The sequence below is a fragment of the Oncorhynchus kisutch genome, linkage group LG14, assembly GCF_002021735.2.
Source record: "Oncorhynchus kisutch isolate 150728-3 linkage group LG14, Okis_V2, whole genome shotgun sequence".
Taxonomy (NCBI): domain Eukaryota; kingdom Metazoa; phylum Chordata; class Actinopteri; order Salmoniformes; family Salmonidae; genus Oncorhynchus; species Oncorhynchus kisutch.
Genome location: NC_034187.2, coordinates 10198184 through 10219067, shown reverse-complemented (window position 1 = coordinate 10219067; position 20884 = coordinate 10198184). Strand labels below are relative to the sequence as shown.

Here is a 20884-nt window from a genome sequence, read left to right as displayed (position 1 = left end):
CAGGGAGAGATTTTAAGTAGTTCCACACCCGTTATTCCAGATTAAGCCTTCATCCAGATAGCCAATCCAGCCTAGATGTGATGAGGTGACCTAATATTCTCTAGATCAAGGTTAAATTCATCGTTAGAACCATTGCACTAAATGATTCATTTAGCCTTAAGATGTTTTTGGGAAACTGTGCACTGATCGCCATCTTGTCTGTGATTGGCTGTGGAGAACTTCATCCTTGGTAGGTCCAGGCAGATATACAGATATTTACAATATTAAATATATATACAGATATTTACCGATATGCTGTAATAGAAATAAGGCCATGCTATGTAAACAAAAATAAATTATCCTCCCTGATCTTAAAAACAGCACCGACCATCACTGCAACCCATCTATAGCATATTGATGTGGTCCTTGACATACTGAAGAGGTCTTATTTCTATTACAGCATATCGGTGCATCACTACCAGAGAGAGAGACAGAGACTGTGGACGTCATGTAAACTATATTTCCTTTCCAATGTTTATTGAAACATAAATACATTTGCACAATGAGCACATGTTGATTCTCAAATACATTGATACAGTTGTTGGTTAACTAGCTAGTGAATTTGAGCCATATTAGCATAGACATGGTATCAGTCAGAACACCTCAAGACAAGGTATCAGGAACCAGATGAAACTAGCTCAAACGAGCCACTTACGATTCCCCACAGTTTCTTGTCAATATTGCAAGCTATCTGGCCGTCCAGAATCACAACAAACAAACAGACTTCTGCCCCACTGAAACTCCTGCATCGTTTTCCTGACGTTGTCAGCTAATCTGTCTGTAGGCCCAATGATCATCTGTTTTGGCCTGTGTAGAGGGAGTTTCTAAATGGAACTCACCCAAAGGCTTCAGGGTGAAACAATGGGAGGGAGAGGCGTGCCCCGAAAGAAAGAAAGAAAGAAAGGTAAACATCACTAATCTGTGTTCATGTTGCAGTGATTCAAATAGCTCTATAGTTTACCATTTAAAGTCCTGATGTCACCATGGTGAGATGGGCTTTAGGCCACGTCACGGCTAGGCGTATCCCTCGATCCACCTTACATGCTCTCATTCTCTCAGCTCTTTTTTTCTCCTTTTTTCTATATTTCTCTCTCAGAGCTGCCAGTCTGCATTCCTGAGCTGTGACAGGATGACTCAGGTGTGTGTTGAGTCAGCGCTCATCACCCCGAACGGAATTGTCTCAATAGATCAGTGAGAGGTATGGACAGTGACTGTGTTGTTCCTACCCTCTCCTCTCCTTTCTGTTCGGTCTCTGTATCTCAGCCTTGATATATGTGTTGTGTTATTCCCTATTTGGTAGAGTAGAACTCCCACAGAGAATGATGACAGGGTTAACTGGTGTTCTGATGATGTCATCTCTACAGGCCCAGAGTTGTCACTCTGTTCTCTCTGTAGCGGTATTCTCTCCTTTTCAACACAAGATGTGGTCAGTGCAGAATCCATATACTTATTTTTTGAGCGCTAGATGGCTTTAGCTAGCGCTAGATGGCGTTAGCTAGCGCTAGATGGCGTTAGCTCGCGTTAGGTGGCGTTAGTCCGCGCTAGGTGGCATTCCCTGCACCAAAACTCCTTCATCCTAAATCGCAGTATGGATTCGCAATACATATTGTATCGGCACCTAAGTATCCTGATAGTATCGTGAGGTCCCTGGCAATTCCCAGCCCTTGTCTCCTCTCCTCCGCTCCTCTAAATGGATTGTAAACATGGAGTTGCCTGTGTTCTCTGTCCTGTCAGACCCCATTCTCTCCTGTTGTGCTTCTCAGTGTTATGTGTCAGCAGGCTCCACAAAGACCTAGGGGATCCCTGGCTGTTAGTAATGTTTTCCTAGACTCTTTTGCATCCTGGATTAGGCCCTTCTCCTTTCCAGACAGGCACCTACATGGACACCTTTCTCACCGATACAGATAGGTTTGTACAGAAACAGCCCCTAGCCTCTACCCCTTAAATCCTAGGGAGAAGGACAGAAAGACCCATCGGGACTGAGAGGGAGAGTGACCCTTCCCTCCACCCCTCCCTCTGTCTCTTCCTCCTCTGCCATTTACCACATTAGTTTACCTCTAGTACACCTGTCCAAGCCTTCCCATCTGTAAGGTTCTATGGTCAGGCGCTAAGGGTTTATTTGGGACAGGACAGATCAATTCTAAAGCCTCAACCTCCAGCATCCTGTAGGGCAGGGCTATTCAACTGGTGGCCCACGGGCCATATCTGTCCCGTTTGATCAATTTAGAAATGTTCCTTTGGTCAATTCTGAACAAATGTTTTTTTTCTCCAAAATTTTAAGAAAGGAATTAATAGAAATATTAGGACATGCAGTGTCAGAGTCCAGAATAAATACTGAACAAAAATATAAACGCAACATGCAAAATGTAATCAGTTTTACTGAGTTACTGTTCATATAAGGAATACAGTCAAATTAAATATATTTATTAGGCCCTAATCTATGGATTTCACATGACTGGAAATACAGATATGCATCTGTTGGTCACAGATACCTTAAAATGTAGGGGCGTGGATCAGGTATTTTTGTGCATTCAAATTGCCATCGATAAAATGCAATTGTGTTGGTTGTCCGTAGCTTATGCCTGCCCATACCATGACCCCACTGCCACCATGGGGCAGTCTGTTCACAACGTTGACATCAGCAAACCTCTCACCCACATGCCATACACGTGGTCTTCGGTTGTGAGGCCGGTAGGACATAATACAAATTCTCTAAAACAACATTTGAGGCGGCTTATGGTAGAGAAATTAACATTACATTTGCTGGCAACCGCTCTGGTGGACATTCCTGCAGTCAACATGCCAATTTCTCACTCCCTCAAAACTTGAGACATCTGTGGCACTGTGTTGTGTGACATCTGCACATTTTAGAGTGGCCTTTTATTGTCCCCAGAACAAGGTGCACCTGTGTAATGATCATGCTGTTTTTATCAGCTTCTTCATATGCCACACCTGTCAGGTGGATGGATTATTTTGGCAAATGAGAAATGCTCACTAACAGGGATGTAAAAAATGTGTGCACAAAAGTTGAGAGAAAGAAACCTTTTTTTTTGTGAATATGGAACATTTCTGGGATCTTTTATTTCAGTTCATGAAACATGGGACCAACACTTTACATGTTGCATTTTATATTTTTGTTCGGTGTAAATACACTGTAAATGTATGTGATGGTGTGTATGGACAGTGTATGAATAGAAAATGTGTGTACAGCAGTAGTTATATAGCCTTGACTAGAATACAGTATTTACATATGAAGTGGGTAAAACAGTATGTAAACATTGTTAAAGCGACCAGTGTTCAATGACTCTATGTACATTGGGCAGCAGTCTGTAAGGTGCAGGGTAGAGTGCCAGGTGGTAGCTGGCTAGTATCAGTGACTAATGTTCAGGGCAGGGTACTGGGCGGATGCCAGCTGATGATAACTATTTAACAGTCTGATGGCCTGGAGATAGAAGCTGTGCTTCAGTCTCTCGGTCTCAGCTTTGATGCACCTGTACTGTCTCCACCTTCTAGATGGTAGTGGGGTGAACAGGTCATGGCTCGGGTGACCTCGTGTCCTTGATGATCTCCTTACCCTTCCTGTGATACCAGGTGGGCAGGCAGTGTTCCCCCGGTGACTCACCACCCTCTGTAGAGCCCGGACGGTGATACAGGTCGACAGGATGCTCTCAATGGTGCATCTGTAGTAGTTCCTGAGGGTCTTAGGGGCCAAGCCAAACTTCTTCAGCCTCCTTGTGTTGAAGAGGCTCAATGTTGCACCTTCTTCACCACACTCTCTGTGTGTGTGGACCATTGTCAGGTTGTCAGTGATGTGCATTGTGAAGAGGCAGCCTTCGTCTGGCCTCATTACCATTTTAAAATGGAAGTTAATATTATCTTTAAAATGATTCAATGTATATACATGTGTGGTTTGGATAAAGTGCAAAGGTCCATGCATGGCTATCTACCAGTTTAGGTGTTACCTTTGTTGTTTGCTACCGAGTTAGTTGTTCAGGTTTAAACCAGGTGTGGTGTGTTAGATAATTAGCATGTAGTTCAGCCATGCGTTTTATTCTCCCTCAGTAGTAGTTCTAATCATCTTCTATTTGATGTAGCTCTGTCTTTTAAACTAAGTTGTACATGAATCATGTTCTATTTGATGTAGCTCTTGTCTTTTTAACTAAATTGTACATGACGAAATATGGTGATTTTAAACTAATGAATGCAATTAACGAATCATGTTTTCCATAGTGTTACCTGGTCTAATTAACAAAGTAAAGTTATTCTAATTAAATGCTGCTTCTCATTGGTTAATAAGTGTGGGTGGGGTTGAGGATCAAAGGGGATACATGTTTTCCTTTTCTTTCAGCTGAGATTTGAACACCATTTTACATTGTGCTCCACATTGTGCTCCACAGTTGATTTAGGCTGTTCTGGTTGACAATATTTAGTCCCAGTAAGGGGAGTTGGGCTCTGTTTAGAGCTGGAAAAAGGGTAATCCCCTAGTTATGCTGTTTACCATTTAGGCCCAGACTTAGATGCAGTAGGAACCCTTTTGAGACGCTGAGTTTTAGATTCGACATCTGTCATTTTTTGTGAGTTTTCATGTCCTGAATGTTGCTGCTATGGACTGTTTGAGACAAGCCTTGTATCCTGAAACCCTATATCTGTAATAAATTCAAGTATTGTTTTTGTACAATTGTGGGCCACTTCACCTCCCTTGGCTTCTCTGGCTATTTTGCATGCACGCGGAGGAACTTGAAGCTTTTCACCCTCTCCACTCATGTGGTTGGGGACGTGCTTTCGCCTGAAGTCCTCGATCAGCTCCTTCATTTTGTTGACATTAAGGGAGTGGTTATTTTCCTGGCACCACTCCACCAGGGCCCTCACCACCTCCCTCCCTGTAGGCTGTCTCGTCATTGTTGGTAATCAGGCCTACCTCTGTTACCTGCAAACTTGATGATTGAGTTGGACATGCGCATGGCCACGTAGTCATGGGTGAACAGGGAGTGCAGAAGGGGGCTGAGCACGCACCCTTGTGGGGTCCCTTTGTTGATGATCAGTGTGGTGGAGGTTTTGTTGCCTACCTGTACCACCTGAAGTCGGCCCTTCAGGAAGTCCATGACTCTGTTGCACAGGGCGGGGTTCAGACCCAAGGGCCCCGAGCTTAGTGATGAAATTGGAAGGCACTATGGTGTTGAAGGCTGAGCTGTAGTCGATGAACAGCATTCTTACATAGGTATTCTTCTTGTCCAGATGGGAAAGGCAGTGCGATTGCTACATCCATGGATCTGTTGGGGCGGTATGTAAATTGTTGTGGGTCAAGGGCAGGGGTGTCGAACTCATTCCATGGTGGGCCAAGTGTCTGTGTGGTTGAAATTTATTTTTATTTTTAAATGACCTAAAAAAACAGGTGAGGGGAGTGCCTTACTAATTAGTCACTTTAATTCTATCAAGTACAAGGGTGGAGCAAAAATCTGCAGACATTCGGTCCTCCATGGAATGAGTTTGACACGTGGTCTAAGGTGTCTGGTAAGATGGAGGTGATATGATCCTTGACTAGTCTCTCAAAGCACTTCATGATGACAGGACTGAGTGCTACGTGGCGATAGACATTTAGGACATGTACTTTCACTTTCTTGGGTACAGGAACAATGGTGGACATTTTGAAGCAAGAGGGGATGACAGACTGGGATAGGGAGAGATTGAATATGTCTGTAAACACTCCAGCCTGCTGGTCTGCACCTGCTCTGAGAATGCGGCTTCTTATGCCGTCTGGGCCGGCAGCCTTGCCAGGGTTAACATGCTTAAATGTCTTACTCGTGTCGGCCACGGCGAACGTGAGCAGACATTCCTCGTGAGCAGACAGTCCTCGTAGGCAGACAGTCCTCGTGAGCAGACAGTCCTCGTAGGCAGACAGTCCCCGTGGGCAGACAGTCCCCGTGGGCAGACAGTCCCCGTGGGCAGACAGTCCCCGTGGGCAGACAGTCCCCGTGGGCAGACAGTCCCCGTGGGCAGACAGTCCCCGTGGGCAGACAGTCCCCGTGGGCAGACAGTCCCCGTGGGCAGACAGTCCTCGTGAGCAGACAGTCCTCGTGAGCAGACAGTCCCCGTGAGCAGACAGTCCCCGTGAGCGGTGGTGGCCCACGTCGGTGGCACTGTGTTTTCCTAGAAGCGGGCGAAGGTGTTTCGCTTATCCGAGAGCAAGGCGTTGGTGTGGTTTCCGCCTTTATAGTCTGTGATTTTCTGGACTCCCTGCCACATACAGTGCCTAAGTATTCAACCCCTTTGTTATGGTTTGTTATGGTTTGTTATGGTAAGCCTAAATCCTTAACAAGAAGTCACATAATAAGTTTCATGGACTCACTCTGTGTGCAATGACAGTATTTAACATGTTTTTTGAATGACTACCTCGTCTGTACCCCACACATGCAATTAACTGTAAGATCCCTCAGTCGAGCAGTGAATTTCAAACACAGATTCAACCACAGGGAGGTTTTCCAATGCCTTGCACAGAAGGGCACCTATTGGTAGATTGGTAAAAAAAACTGAAGGAGACATTGAATCTTGAATTGAGAATAGTGAAGTTATTAATTACACTTTGGATGGTGTATCAATACACCCAGCCGCTACAAAGATACAGTGTCCTTCCTAACTCAGTTGCCGGAGAGGAAGGAAACCACTTAGGGATTTCACAATGAGGCCAATGGTGACATTAAAACAGAGTTTAATGGCTGTGATAGGAAACAACTGATGGATGGATGGATGAACAACATTGTAGTTCTTCCACAATGCTTGACATAGTGAAGGGAAGGAAACCTGTACAGAATATTTAAAAAATCCAAAACATGCATCTTGTTTGCAACAACTAACTAAAGTAAAACTGCAAAAAAATGTGGCAAAGAAATGAACATAATGTCCTGAATAGAAAGTGTTAAGTTTGGAACAAATCCAACATAACACATTACCGAATACCACTCCTCATATTTTCAAGCACTGTGGTGGCTGCATCACGTTGTGGGTATGCTTGTCATTGGCAAGGGCTTGGGAGTCTTTTAGGATAAAAAGAAACGGAATGGAGCTAGACACATGCAAAACCTGGTTCAGTCTGTTTTCCACCAGACACTGGGAGATTAAATCACCTTTCAGCTTGACAATAACCTGAAACACAAGGCCAAATATACACTGGAGTATCTTACCAAGATGACATTGAATGTTCCTGAGTGGCCTAGTTACAGTTTTGACTATGGAAAGACTTGAAAATGGCTGTCTAGCAATGATCAACCACCAACTTGACAGAGCTCGAAGAATTTTTTTAATAATGATGTGCAAATATTGTACAATCCAGGTGTGCAAAACTCTTAGACTTAACCAGAAAGACTAACAGCTCTAATCATTGCCAAAGGTTATTCTAACATGTGTTGACTCAGAGGCATGAATACTTATGAACATTAGATATTTAAGTATTTCAATTTTTTTTATAAATTTGCAAAAATGTCTAAAAACATGTTTTCACTTTTGTCATTGTGGGTTATTGTGTGTACATTTTTGAATTCAGGATGTAACTAAATGTGGAATAAGTCTGAATTATGAATGAGTATGAATGAGTTAATAAACACCATGGATTCAGTTATGGCCATCATAGCATCAAGATCTACTTTTACGTAAGGAAGTTGGGTTTGCTAAGCAAGGATAATAATGCTGTCAAGAGAGAAGCCTTCGTGAGCGTAAGGAAGAGCTGGTTGCCTCCACAAGAAAGCCAACAAATATCTAGCGAAAATGCTTGTTGAGGAGTTTAGATGTTTTGGTGCTATGCTTGTTATTACATACACCTTTCTTCACACACACCTCTACTTACCCTTCACCTGTGCAGGCAGGCTGGCTGGCTTGCTGGCTGGCTGGCTGGCTTGCTTGCTTTCTTCTCAGTAAATAAAAATAATGTCCATGTTAGTAGAACACACAGTGTTTTCAAAGTTTTTCCTGTTAATCGTAATTGATCTGTATAGTAGACCAGTCTGCCATAGGTTCTCCTGACCACTGTAACCACTACAATGGCTGCTGGGCTTGTTCATGTCGGTTAATGTTGTGTTTGAGTTTGGCAGCGGTTCTTTTACGGGTTACATTATCCTGCTGTAGCTGGGGAGAACAAGGGGATTTTTATTCAACCTTTATTTAACCTTTTCTTAACTTGGAAAGTCAGTTAAAAACAAATTCTTATTTACAATGACGGCCTATTCCGGCCAAACCCTAACCCGGACGACGCTGGGCCAATTGTGCGCCGCCCTATGGGACACCCAATCATGGCCGGATGTGATGTAGCCTGGATTCGAACCAGGTACTGTAGTGAAGCCTGGTGTTTCTGTAGCAGTAGAGTTGGGACGTGGCCCTGGTGTCTCTGTAGAGTTGGGACGTGGCCCTGGTGTCTCTGTAGAGTTGGGACGTGGCCCTGGGGTCTGTGTGTTTATTTTTTTACCTTTATTTAACTAGGCAAGTCAGTTAAGAACAAATTCTTATTTTCAATGACAGCCTAGAAACAGTGGGTTAACTGCCCGTTCAGGGGCAGAATGACAGATTTGGACCATGTCAGCTCGGGGGTTTGAACTTGCAACCTTCCGGTTACTAGTCCAACGCTCTAACCACTAGGCTACGCTGCTGCCACAAAGGGCAACAGGAGAAACCCTGTTAACCTGCTGACCAATGAGAAACTGAGCAGCTGCTCCTCTCTCTCTCAATTCAATTCAATTCAAGGGGCTTTATTGGCATGGGAAACATGTGTTAACATTGCCAAAGCAAGTAGATAATATACAAAAGTGAAATAAACAATAAAAATTAACAGTAAACATTACACATACAGAAGTTTCAAAACCATAAAGACATTACAAATGTCATATATATATACAGTGTTGTAACAATGTACAAATGGAAATAAATAAGCATAAATATGGGTTGTATTTACAATGGTGTTTGTTCTTCACTGGTTGCCCTTTTCTCGTGGCAACAGGTCACAAATCTTGCTGCTGTGATGGCACACTGTGGAATTTCACCCAGTAGATATGGGAGTTTATCAAAATTGGGTTTGTTTTCAAATTCTTTGTGGATCTGTGTAATCTGAGGGAAATATGTGTCTCTAATATGGTCATACATTGGGCAGTAGGTTGGGAAGTGCAGCTCAGTTTCCACCTCATTTTGTGGGCAGTGAGCACATAGCCTGTGTGTAGGCTCTCTTGAGATCCTTGTCTGCCTACGGCGGCCTTTCTCAATAGCAAGGCTATGCTCACTGAGTCTGTACATAGTCAAAGCTTTCCTTATTAAGTTTGGGTCAGTCACAGTGGTCAGGTATTCTGCCACTGTGTACTCTTTATCTCTCTCTCTCTTTATCTCTCTTTATCTCTCTCTCTCTTTATCTCTCTCTCTTTATCTCTCTCTCTCTTTATCTCTCTCTCTCTTTATCTCTCTCTCTCTTTATCTCTCTCTCTCTTTATCTCTCTCTCTCTCTCTTTATCTCTCTCTCTTTATCTCTCTCTCTCTTTATCGCTCTCTCTTTCTCTCTCTCTTTATCTCTCTCTCTTTATCGCTCTCTCTTTATCTCTCTCTCTATCTCTCTCTTTACCTCTCTCTCACTTTCTCTCTTTATCTCTCTCTCTTTATCTCTCTCTCTTTATCTCTCTCTCTTTATCTCTCTCTCTTTACCTCTCTCTCTCTCTTTACCTCTCTCTCTCTCTTTACCTCTCTCTCTCTCTCTCTCTCTCTCTCTCTACCTCTCTCTCTCTCTCTCTCTCTCTCTCTCTCTCTCTCTCTCTCTCTCTTTACCTCTCTCTCTCTCTCTCTCTCTTTATCTCTCTCTCTGGGGTGAGCAGAGCTCTGCCCTCCCTTCATTATTAATGAGAGGACGTTTTGCTCAGTGTGTTTGTGTGCTTTGACACTAGTGTGGGTGTGTGTGTTTTGCAGATGACTGCGAGCCGGCCGGCTGAGTAGAGGAACGGGAGCCGCCCCCTCTGCCACCTGCAGCCATGAATAGTAAGAGCACGGCTTCATTACTCTGTGTGTGTGTGTGTGTGTGTGTGTGTGTGTGTGTGTGTGTGTTCAGTAATTTTCCCGCTCTCCCTCAGCTCATTCAGCTGTATTATCTTTGAGTCTCTCCCCTCCAGACTGTCCTCGCTGCAGGAGCAGGTTCTAGTTCACTGCAGCACCACTCTGTCTCTCACTATCCAGCTCCTGTATCTACTGTACCTGAGTCTGTTCTACTGCTGTATCTACTGTACCTGAGTCTGTTCTACTGCTGTATCTACTGTACCTGAGTCTGTTCTACTGCTGTATCTACTGTACCTGAGTCTGTTCTACTGCTGTATCTACTGTACCTGAGTCTGTTCTACTGCTGTATCTACTGTACCTGAGTCTGTTCTACTGCTGTATCTACTGTACCTGAGTCTGTTCTACTGCTGTATCTACTGTACCTGAGTCTGTTCTACTGCTGTATCTACTGTACCTGAGTCTGTTCTACTGCTGTATCTACTGTACCTGAGTCTGTTCTACTGCTGTATCTACTGTACCTGAGTCTGTTCTACTGCTGTATCTACTGTACCTGAGTCTGTTCTACTGCTGTATCTACTGTACCTGAGTCTGTTCTACTGCTGTATCTACTGTACCTGAGTCTGTTCTACTGCTGTATCTACTGTACCTGAGTCTGTTCTACTGCTGTATCTACTGTACCTGAGTCTGTTCTACTGCTGTATCTACTGTACCTGAGTCTGTTCTACTGCTGTATCTACTGTACCTGAGTCTGTTCTACTGCTGTATCTACTGTACCTGAGTCTGTTCTACTGCTGTATCTACTGTACCCGAGTCTGTTCTACTGCTGTATCTACTGTACCCGAGTCTGTTCTACTGCTGTATCTACTGTACCCGAGTCTGTTCTACTGCTGTATCTACTGTACCCGAGTCTGTTCTACTGCTGTATCTACTGTACCCGAGTCTGTTCTACTGCTGTATCTACTGTACCCGAGTCTGTTCTACTGCTGTATCTACTGTACCTGAGTCTGTTCTACTGCTGTATCTACTGTACCTGAGTCTGTTCTACTGCTGTATCTACTGTACCTGAGTCTGTTCTACTGCTGTATCTACTGTACCTGAGTCTGTTCTACTGCTGTATCTACTGTACCTGAGTCTGTTCTACTGCTGTATCTACTGTACCTGAGTCTGTTCTACTGCTGTATCTACTGTACCTGAGTCTGTTCTACTGCTGTATCTACTGTACCTGAGTCTGTTCTACTGCTGTATCTACTGTACCTGAGTCTGTTCTACTGCTGTATCTACTGTACCTGAGTCTGTTCTACTGCTGTATCTACTGTACCTGAGTCTGTTCTACTGCTGTATCTACTGTACCTGAGTCTGTTCTACTGCTGTATCTACTGTACCTGAGTCTGTTCTACTGCTGTATCTACTGTACCTGAGTCTGTTCTACTGCTGTATCTACTGTACCTGAGTCTGTTCTACTGCTGTATCTACTGTACCTGAGTCTGTTCTACTGCTGTATCTACTGTACCTGAGTCTGTTCTACTGCTGTATCTACTGTACCTGAGTCTGTTCTACTGCTGTATCTACTGTACCTGAGTCTGTTCTACTGCTGTATCTACTGTACCTGAGTCTGTTCTACTGCTGTATCTACTGTACCTGAGTCTGTTCTACTGCTGTATCTACTGTACCTGAGTCTGTTCTACTGCTGTATCTACTGTACCTGAGTCTGTTCTACTGCTGTATCTACTGTACCTGAGTCTGTTCTACTGCTGTATCTACTGTACCTGAGTCTGTTCTACTGCTGTATCTACTGTACCTGAGTCTGTTCTACTGCTGTATCTACTGTACCTGAGTCTGTTCTACTGCTGTATCTACTGTACCTGAGTCTGTTCTACTGCTGTATCTACTGTACCTGAGTCTGTTCTACTGCTGTATCTACTGTACCTGAGTCTGTTCTACTGCTGTATCTACTGTACCTGAGTCTGTTCTACTGCTGTATCTACTGTACCTGAGTCTGTTCTACTGCTGTATCTACTGTACCTGAGTCTGTTCTACTGCTGTATCTACTGTACCTGAGTCTGTTCTACTGCTGTATCTACTGTACCTGAGTCTGTTCTACTGCTGTATCTACTGTACCTGAGTCTGTTCTACTGCTGTATCTACTGTACCTGAGTCTGTTCTACTGCTGTATCTACTGTACCTGAGTCTGTTCTACTGCTGTATCTAACTCTGCGTACCTCCCTGATGCTACTCTAGTGTTATCTAACTCTACGTCCCTCCCTGATACTGTTCTGTTGTATCTACTCTACGTACCTCCATGATGCTGTTCTGTTGTATCTAACTCTACGTCCCTACCTGATACTGTTCTGTTGTATCTAACTCTACGTCCCTACCTGATACTGTTCTGTTGTATCTAACTCTACGTACCTCCCTGATGCTACTCTAGTGTTACCTAACTCTACGTCCCTCCCTGATACTGTTCTGTTGTATCTAACTCTACGTACCTCCCTGATGCTACTCTAGTGTTACCTAACTCTACGTCCCTCCCTGATACTGTTCTGTTGTATCTAACTCTACGTACCTCTGTTATGTGGTTCTCCCTGTTCAGTCTGAACGATGTGAAATTAGCCTGGATTAACAGGGCGAAACCCTACTGAGAAGACAGATCAGTCCCAGCACAAACATACTCTACCTACTGGATCAATGGATTCAAGTAATATTGTCCTGTACTGTACTGTAAGCCCCATGTCCACTTTCAGTAAGCCCCGTGTCCACTTTCAGTAAGCCCCGTGTCCACTTTCAGTAAGCCCCGTGTCTACTTTCAGTAAGCCCCGTGTCCACTTTCAGTAAGCCCCGTGTCCACTTTCAGTAAGCCCCGTGTCTACTTTCAGTAAGCCCCGTGTCCACTTTCAGTAAGCCCCGTGTCTACTTTCAGTAAGCCCCGTGTCCACTTTCAGTAAGCCCCGTGTCCACTTTCAGTAAGCCCCGTGTCCACTTTCAGTAAGCCCCGTGTCTACTTTCAGTAAGCCCCGTGTCCACTTTCATTAAGCCCCGTGTCCACTTTCAGTAAGCCCCGTGTCCACTTTCAGTAAGCCCCGTGTCCACTTTCAGTAAGCCCCTGGGAGGGTGGCTCAGTTGGTACTGTGTGGCGCCAGAGTTGTTGGTTAATTCCCACGAGGGACCAGTATGAAAATGGATGCACTCACTACTGTTAATCTCGCTGACTCACTACTGTTAATCTCGCTGACTCACTACTGTTAATCTCGCTGACTCACTACTGTAAATCTCTGACTCACTACTGTAAATCTCTCTGCTAAATGACTAAAGCGTAAAAATGTGTCTTACTACCACAGACCTGTTTGCCTTGTCCTGACAGACGTGTAGTCCTGACAGACGTGTAGTCCTGACAGACGTGTAGTCCTGACAGACGTGTAGTCCTGACAGACGTGTCGTCCTGACAGACGTGTCGGCCTGACAGACGTGTCGGCCTGACAGACGTGTCGGCCTGACAGACGTGTCGGCCTGACAGACGTGTAGGCCTGACAGATAGTTTGACACCCTCTCTCTGTCTCCAGGTGACCTCAGTGTGTGGGCTATCTCTCCAGAAGAGAGGAACAAACATGATAAACAGTTTGACACCCTCTCTCCCACCATGGGCTACGTCTCAGGTACCAAGACACCGCATGCGTCCACACCAACATTTTACTAGTTTTCTCCCCCATCTCTCCATACTGTGATGTATTTTCTGTTCTCTCTCTCTCTCTCGTTCTCTCTCTCTCTCTTGTTCTCTCTCTCTCTCTCTCTCTCTCTCTCTCTCTCTTGTTCTCTCTCTTGTTCTCTCTCTTGTTCTCTCTCTTGTTCTCTCTCTTGTTCTCTCTCTTGTTCTCTCTCTCGTTCTCTCTCTCTCTCTCTCGTTCTCTCTCTCGTTCTCTCGTTCTCTCTCTCTCGTTCTCTCTCTTTCTCTCTCTTGCTCTCTCGCTCTCTCGTTCTCTCTCTCTCGTTCTCTCTCTCTCTCGTTCTCTCTCTCGCTCTCTCTTGTTCTCTCGCTCTCTCTTGCTCTCTCTTGCTCTCTCTCTCGCTCTCTCTCTCTTGCTCTCTCTCTCGCTCTCTCTCTCTTGCTCTCTCTCTCGTTTGTTCTCTCTTTCTTTCTCTCTCTCGCTCTTTCTCTCTCTTGCTCTCTCTTGCTCTCTCGTTCTCTCTCTCTCTCTCTCTCTCGCGCGCTCTCGTCCTCTCTTGTTCTCTCTCTCCAGGGGAGCGGGCCAGGAAGTTCTTCTTGCAGTCGGGTCTTCCCTCCTCGGTTCTTGCAGAGATATGGTACACACACACAGCCAGACACACAGCCAGACACACAGCCAGACACACAGCCAGACAGACAGCCAGACACACAGCCAGACAGACAGCCAGACACACAGCCAGACAGACAGACACACAGCCAGAAAGACAGACACACAGACAGACACACAGCCAGACACACAGCCAGACACACAGCCAGACACACAGCCAGACACACAGCCAGACACACAGACAGACACACAGACAGACACACAGACAGACACACAGACAGTAATAGGAATTTCCAGGTGACTAAGGAGAGCAGTCTTTAATAAGGTCATTTAAAAAGATTTTACAAGTTGCTCAACAGAGAATTATAATATTATTAACCTTAATCCTTAACAGTCTAAACTGGAGGGAGGAGGGGGGGGGGTAATTTAGCTATTTGATTTTGATGAAACATTTGATTTGATTTATTAGGATCTCCATTAGCCAATGGCGACAGCTAGTCTTACTGTGGTCTGACATTACAGACATAGCACATAGAATTGTACCTGATTCATACATGGAAAAACAGATGGTCAAAAATATATCAGAGAATAAAGTTTCCTTTAAAGTATCTGTCCTGTATCTGAGAGATATAAGAAAGACCAGGGTTATTATTATTATTATTATTATTTGTTTATTTAATTTATTTTGGCGATAAACTACTTCCATATAGTCTCTTCAGAAAGTATTCACACCCCTTGACTTTACATTTAGTTACTTCCTGAATATAGAATAGATTACATTGTCGCTGGCCAGTAATGGATTACATTGTCGCCGGCCAGTAATAGATTACATTGTCACCGACCAGTAATAGATTACATTGTCACTGGCCAGTAATAGATTACATTGTCACTGGCCAGTAATAGATTACATTGTCACTGGCCAGTAATAGATTACATTGTCACTGGCCAGTAATAGATTACATTGTCACTGGCCAGTAATAGATTACATTGTCACTGGCCAGTAATAGATTACATTGTCACTGGCCAGTAATAGATTACATTGTCACACACAATACCCAATAATGTCAAAGTGGAATTATGTTTTTCAAAACTTTTACAAATGAATACAAAATGAAAAGCTAAAATGTCTTGAGTCAACAGTTATTCAATCCCTTTGTTATTGCCTAAATAAGTGAATGGGTAAAATGTGCTTAACAAGTCACCCTGTGTGCAGTAATAGTGTTGAGCATGATTTTTGAATGACTACCTCATCTCGGTACTCCACACATCTGTAGGGTCCCTCAGTCGAGCAGTGAATTTCAAACACAGATTCAACCACAAAGACCAGGGAGGTTTTCCATTGCCTCACAAAGAAGGGCACCTATTGGTAGATACAGATTTTTTTTAAAGCAGACATTGAATATCCCTTTGAGCATAGTGACATTATTAATTACACTTTGGATGGTGTATCAATACACCGAGTCACTACAAAGATACAGGCGTCCTTCCTAACTTAGTTTCCGGAGAGGAAGGAAACCACTTAGCGATTTCACCATGAGGCCAATGGTGACTTTAAAACAGTTACAGAGTTTAATGGCTGTGATAGGAGAAAACTGAGGATGGATCAACAACGTTGTAGTCACTCCACAATTACTAACCTAATTGACAGAGGGAAAAGAAGGAAACCTGTACATAATAAACATATTCCAAAACATGCATCCTGTTTGCAACAATGCACTAAAGTAATAATGCAACAAATGTGGCAAAGAAATTACCTTTTTGTCCTGAATACAAAGTGTTAGGTTTGGGGAAAATCCAATACAACACATTACTGAGTACCACTCTCCATATTTTCAAGCATAGATATGGCTGCATCATGTTATGGGTATGCTTGTCATCATTAAGGACGGGGGAGTTTTTCAGGATAAAAAAGAAACAGAATGGAGCTAAGCACAGGCAAAATCAGTCGGCTTTCCACCAGACACTGGGAGAAGAATTCACCTGTCAGCAGGACAATGACCTAAAACACAAGGCCAAATCTACACTGGATTTTCTTACCAAGAAGACAGTGAAGAAGAGTCGTGTAAACGCCAGCTGAGAGGCACTTAGGAAGTCCGCTACTGAATCACACACCGTCACAGAATACAGTAATAATCAGTGTGTCCTCAGCCTCGGCGCCTCCAGTCAAACACTATCAACATATTTGAGAACAATCCATAACATTCTACCCGCACCTTGCACTAAACACTGGCAGATAGTGTATTACAGAAAGGGAAAATATAACAAATGCTAAACATGAACTTTATTCACAGTACACACACACACACACGTGTGCTGGCATTCGATCTTGTGACCAGCTGCTCTCCAGCCACACACAGAGTAAGGAAGTAACACGTAATCAATATGTCTACATGTTTGTTCCCCGTGTGAGGATATTCCATAGTAATGACCCTCTCTGACCCCCAGGACGCTGGCTGACATGGGTAAGGATGGGAAGATGGACAGGTTGGAGTTCTCCATCTCCATGAAGCTCATTAAGCTCAAACTGCAGGGCACGCCCCCTTCTCTCAACTTTACCAATCATCATGAAGCAACCGCCAGTGCCCGCCCCTAACCCCTCCTCTACGGACGCCATGTCTGCCTTGCGCTACGGTACTTTAAAACAGACACACGGACACACATGCGTAGACTTCTCTTCTGTTCTCAGTCTGTCGATGCTTCATCTTAATATTTATTTTGTCTCTTTAATGTTGTGTGTCTCTCCAGGAACGGGTGCCGTGCCAAACCTTTCCATGATGCCCAGAGGCATCGCCATGCTCACCCCTAACCTCTCACCCATGACACCTATGAGCGGCCTCACCCCCATGATCCCAACAGCTACAGGCATGGCCCCCCTGGTTTCCACGTCAACGATGCCCATTCCCTTGCTGCCGTCCATTGGCAGCCCCGCTTTGCCCAACGGCACTATGGGTATTCTACAGCAATTCCCACCAGGGTACATGGGGTCAGGTAAGAGGAGGACCGTCTCTGTCTCTGTATGTCTCTCTATGTCTCTGTATGTCTCTCTCTCTCTCTGTATGTCTCTCTGTGTCTCTGTATGTCTCTCTCTGTCTCTGTATGTCTCTCTGTGTCTCTGTATGTCTCTCTCTGTCTCTGTATGTCTCTCTGTCTCTGTATGTCTCTCTCTCTCTCTGTCTCTGTATGTCTCTCTGTGTCTCTGTATGTCTCTCTCTGTCTCTGTATGTCTCTCTCTCTGTCTCTGTATGTCTCTCTCTCTCTCTCTGTCTCTGTATGTCTCTCTCTCTCTCTGTCTCTCTCTCTCTCTGTCTCTGTATGTGTCTCTGTGTCTCTCTTTATGTGTCTCTGTGTCTCTCTCTGTGTCTCTGTATGTGTCTCTGTGTCTCTGTATGTGTCTCTCTCTCTCATCAGTGGTTTTCAGCAGGTGTGCTGCAAAACGTTCCCTCATCTTATTCACCCGGTTGATTAGATTTGGGAGCACCAGTGTCTCCTAAAAACAGCATCATACATTGAACTCATCTTTTATCGATGTTTCAGGCAGTTGTTACAGTTGTATAATTTATTTTTTAAGTCATTCTGATCATTTATTTCACCTGTGAGAATCGTTAGCACTGATCAGGCTGAGCTGTACCACGGCCTCTGAGACACAGAGACAAACGGAGCATGGCTTTAAAATGTAGAAACTCGCTTGTCTCAAACTGTTGAAAAGTAATGACCCATATTAACAGAGCTGCATTTCTATCTATCTCGTATTCACATGACGCTCTTAAAGGGGTACACACATTCATCATGATGAGTAAGGAACTATGAAAATAATTAGTTTATTAAAAATGGTTTATTTTTATTTATTATGGATCAGGGTCCTCAGGAAAATGTAGGTGTGCAGCACTGGTCTTTCTTTCATCAAGGTGTGTCACGGTTCAATAAAGGTTGGGAACCAGTGCTCTATATTTCATACATGAAATACTGTTAGCTCCAATGGCAATACCTTAACAAGGCCCGGGGAGCTGTCTAGAAAGGAAATGAGAGGAAGTGCTGTGTCACCAGGCTCTACTGAGTGGATGTAACCATACAATGTTAATATAAATGAACTTCATAAGGAACTCAATCAACGTGTGTGTCCAGGCATGACTCTCTCTGCACCGTACGTATCCTCTCCTCTGGGTCTCTCTGCACCGTACGTATCCTCTCCTCTGGGTCTCTCTGCACCGTACGTATCCTCTCCCCTGGGTCTCTCTTTTGGGATCAACAAAGCTACATCACTGTTGGACTCAAGCAGGTAACACAGCCACACACACACACACACACACACACACTCTCACTCACTCACTCAAAATAGAATCAGATTCTGATCTCTACTCATTTAGATGCCAATGGACTATTTCTATAACTCCATTATATGATCCCTTTCTCTCTCCCTCCATCCCTTTCTCTCTCCCTCCATCCCTTTCCCTCTCCCTCCATCCCTTTCTCTCTCCCTCCATCCCTTTCTCTCTCCCTCCATCCCTTTCTCTCTCCCTCCATCCCTTTCTCTCTCCCTCCATCCCTTTCTCTCTCCCTCCATCCCTTTCTCTCTCCCTCCAAACCTTTCTCTCTCCCTCCATCTCTCTCTACCTCCATCCCCTTTCCTTCCATCCCCTTTCCTTCCATCCCCTCTCCTTCCATCCCTCTCTACCTCATCCCCTCTCCTTCCATCCCTCTCTACCTCATCCCCTCTCCTTCCATCCCTCTCTACCTCCATCCCCTCTCCTTCCATCCCCTCTCCTTCCATCCCTCTCTACCTCCATCCCCCTCTACCCATCCCCCTCTACCCATCCCCCTCTACCCATCCCCCTCTACCTCCATCCCCTCTACCTCCATCCCCCTCTACCCATCCCCCTCTACCTCCATCCCCCTCTACCGCCATCCCCCTCTACCTCCATCCCCCTCTACCCATCCCCTCTACCTCCATCCCCTCTACCTCCATCCCCCTCTACCCATCCCCCTCTACCTCCATCCCCCTCTACCTCCATCCTCTCTCTCCCTCCATCTCTCTCCCTCCATCCCTCTCTCCCTCCATCTCTCTCTCCCTGCATCCCCCTCACCCTCCCTCCATCCATCTCTCTCTACCTCATCCCCCTCTCTCCTTCTCTCTACCTCATCCCCCTCTCCTTCTCTCTACCTCTTCCCCCTCTCTCATTCTCTCTACCTCATCCCCCTCTCTCTATCTCTCTACCTCCATTCCTCTCTCCCCCATCCCCCTTTCCCTCATCCATCTCTCTACCTCTCCCTCCATCTATCTCTCTCCATCCCTCTCTCCACCCCTACACCCCTCTCCCTCCATCCCTCTCCTTCTCTCTATCCCATCCCTCTCTCTCATCCCTCTACCTCGATCCATCCCTCTCTACCTCCATCTCGATCCATCCCTCTCTCTCATCCCTCCCTCTCCCTCCATCCCTCTCCTTCTCTCTACCTCATCCCTCTCTCCTTCTCTCTACCTCCATCCCTCTCTACCTCCATCTCGATCATCCCTCTCTCTCTCTCCATCCCTCTCTCTCTCCATCCCTCTCTCTCTCTCCATCCCTCTCTCTCTCTCCATCCCCCTCTCTCTCATCCCTCTCTCTCTCATCCCTCTCTCTCTCTCCCTCCATCCCTCTGTCCTTCTAACTATCTCCATCCCTCTCTCTCTCCCTCCCTCTCTCTCCCTCCCTCCACCCCTCTCCCTCCATCCCTCCCTCTCTCTCTATCTCATCCCTCTCTCTCCTTCTCTCTACCTCATCCCTCTCTCCTTCTCTCTACCTCATCCCTCTCTACCTCATCCCTCTCTCTCCCTCCATCCCTCTCTCTCTCTCCCTCCATCCCTCTCTCTCTCTCCCTCCATCCCTCTCTCTCTCTCCCTCCATCCCTCTCTCTCTCCCTCCATCCCTCTCTCTCTCCCTCCATCCCTCTCTCTCTCCCTCCATCCCTCTCTCTCCCTCCATCCCTCTCTCTACCTCCATCCCTCTCTACCTCCATCCCTCTCTACCTCCATCCCTCTCTACCTCCATCCCTCTCTCTCTCCATCCCTCTCTACCTCCATCCCTCTCTACCTCCATCCCTCTCTCCATCCATCCCTCTCTACCTCCATCTCTCTCGCCATCCCTCTCTCTGGTCCCTAGCTCCAACTCGTCCTCCACCACCTCCCTGGCAGGTAGTTCTCCGAAGACCGCTCCCTCTGACTGGGCCGTGCCTCACGCCTCGCGTCTCAAATACAGACAGCAGTTTAACAGCCTGGACAAGCACATGACGGGATACCTCACAGGTGGGTGCTGCTGGGAAATGTAGGCAAACAGATGAGTGGCAGTCCAAGGGTGGCTATAGGTAATGTAGTTGACCTCACAGACAGGTATAGGTAATGCAGTTTATATCCCATACATGTATAGGTAATGCAGTTTACCTCAGTCAGGTATAGGTAATGCAGTTTACATCACAGTCAGGTATAGGTAATGCAGTTTACCTCACATACAGGTATAGGTAAGGTAGTTGACCTCACAGCCAGGTATAGGTAATGTACTTTACCTCACAGCCAGGTATAGGTAATGCAGCTTACCCCA

At 45.3% G+C, this 20884-nt stretch overlaps 1 protein-coding gene across 1 annotated transcript in view; it reads left to right on the top strand.

Moving 5' to 3' along the window:
• LOC109904608 (intersectin-2) overlaps positions 1-20884 on the top strand; it is a 76313-nt gene that overhangs the window by 6118 nt on the left and 49311 nt on the right. Inside the window, 8 exon segments of the mRNA XM_031787768.1 lie at positions 9967-10035; positions 13608-13700; positions 14283-14346; positions 16761-16848; positions 16850-16946; positions 17061-17303; positions 18438-18591; positions 20450-20592. Coding sequence (XP_031643628.1) covers positions 10029-10035; positions 13608-13700; positions 14283-14346; positions 16761-16848; positions 16850-16946; positions 17061-17303; positions 18438-18591; positions 20450-20592 — 889 coding nt within the window. The 5' untranslated portion in view covers positions 9967-10028.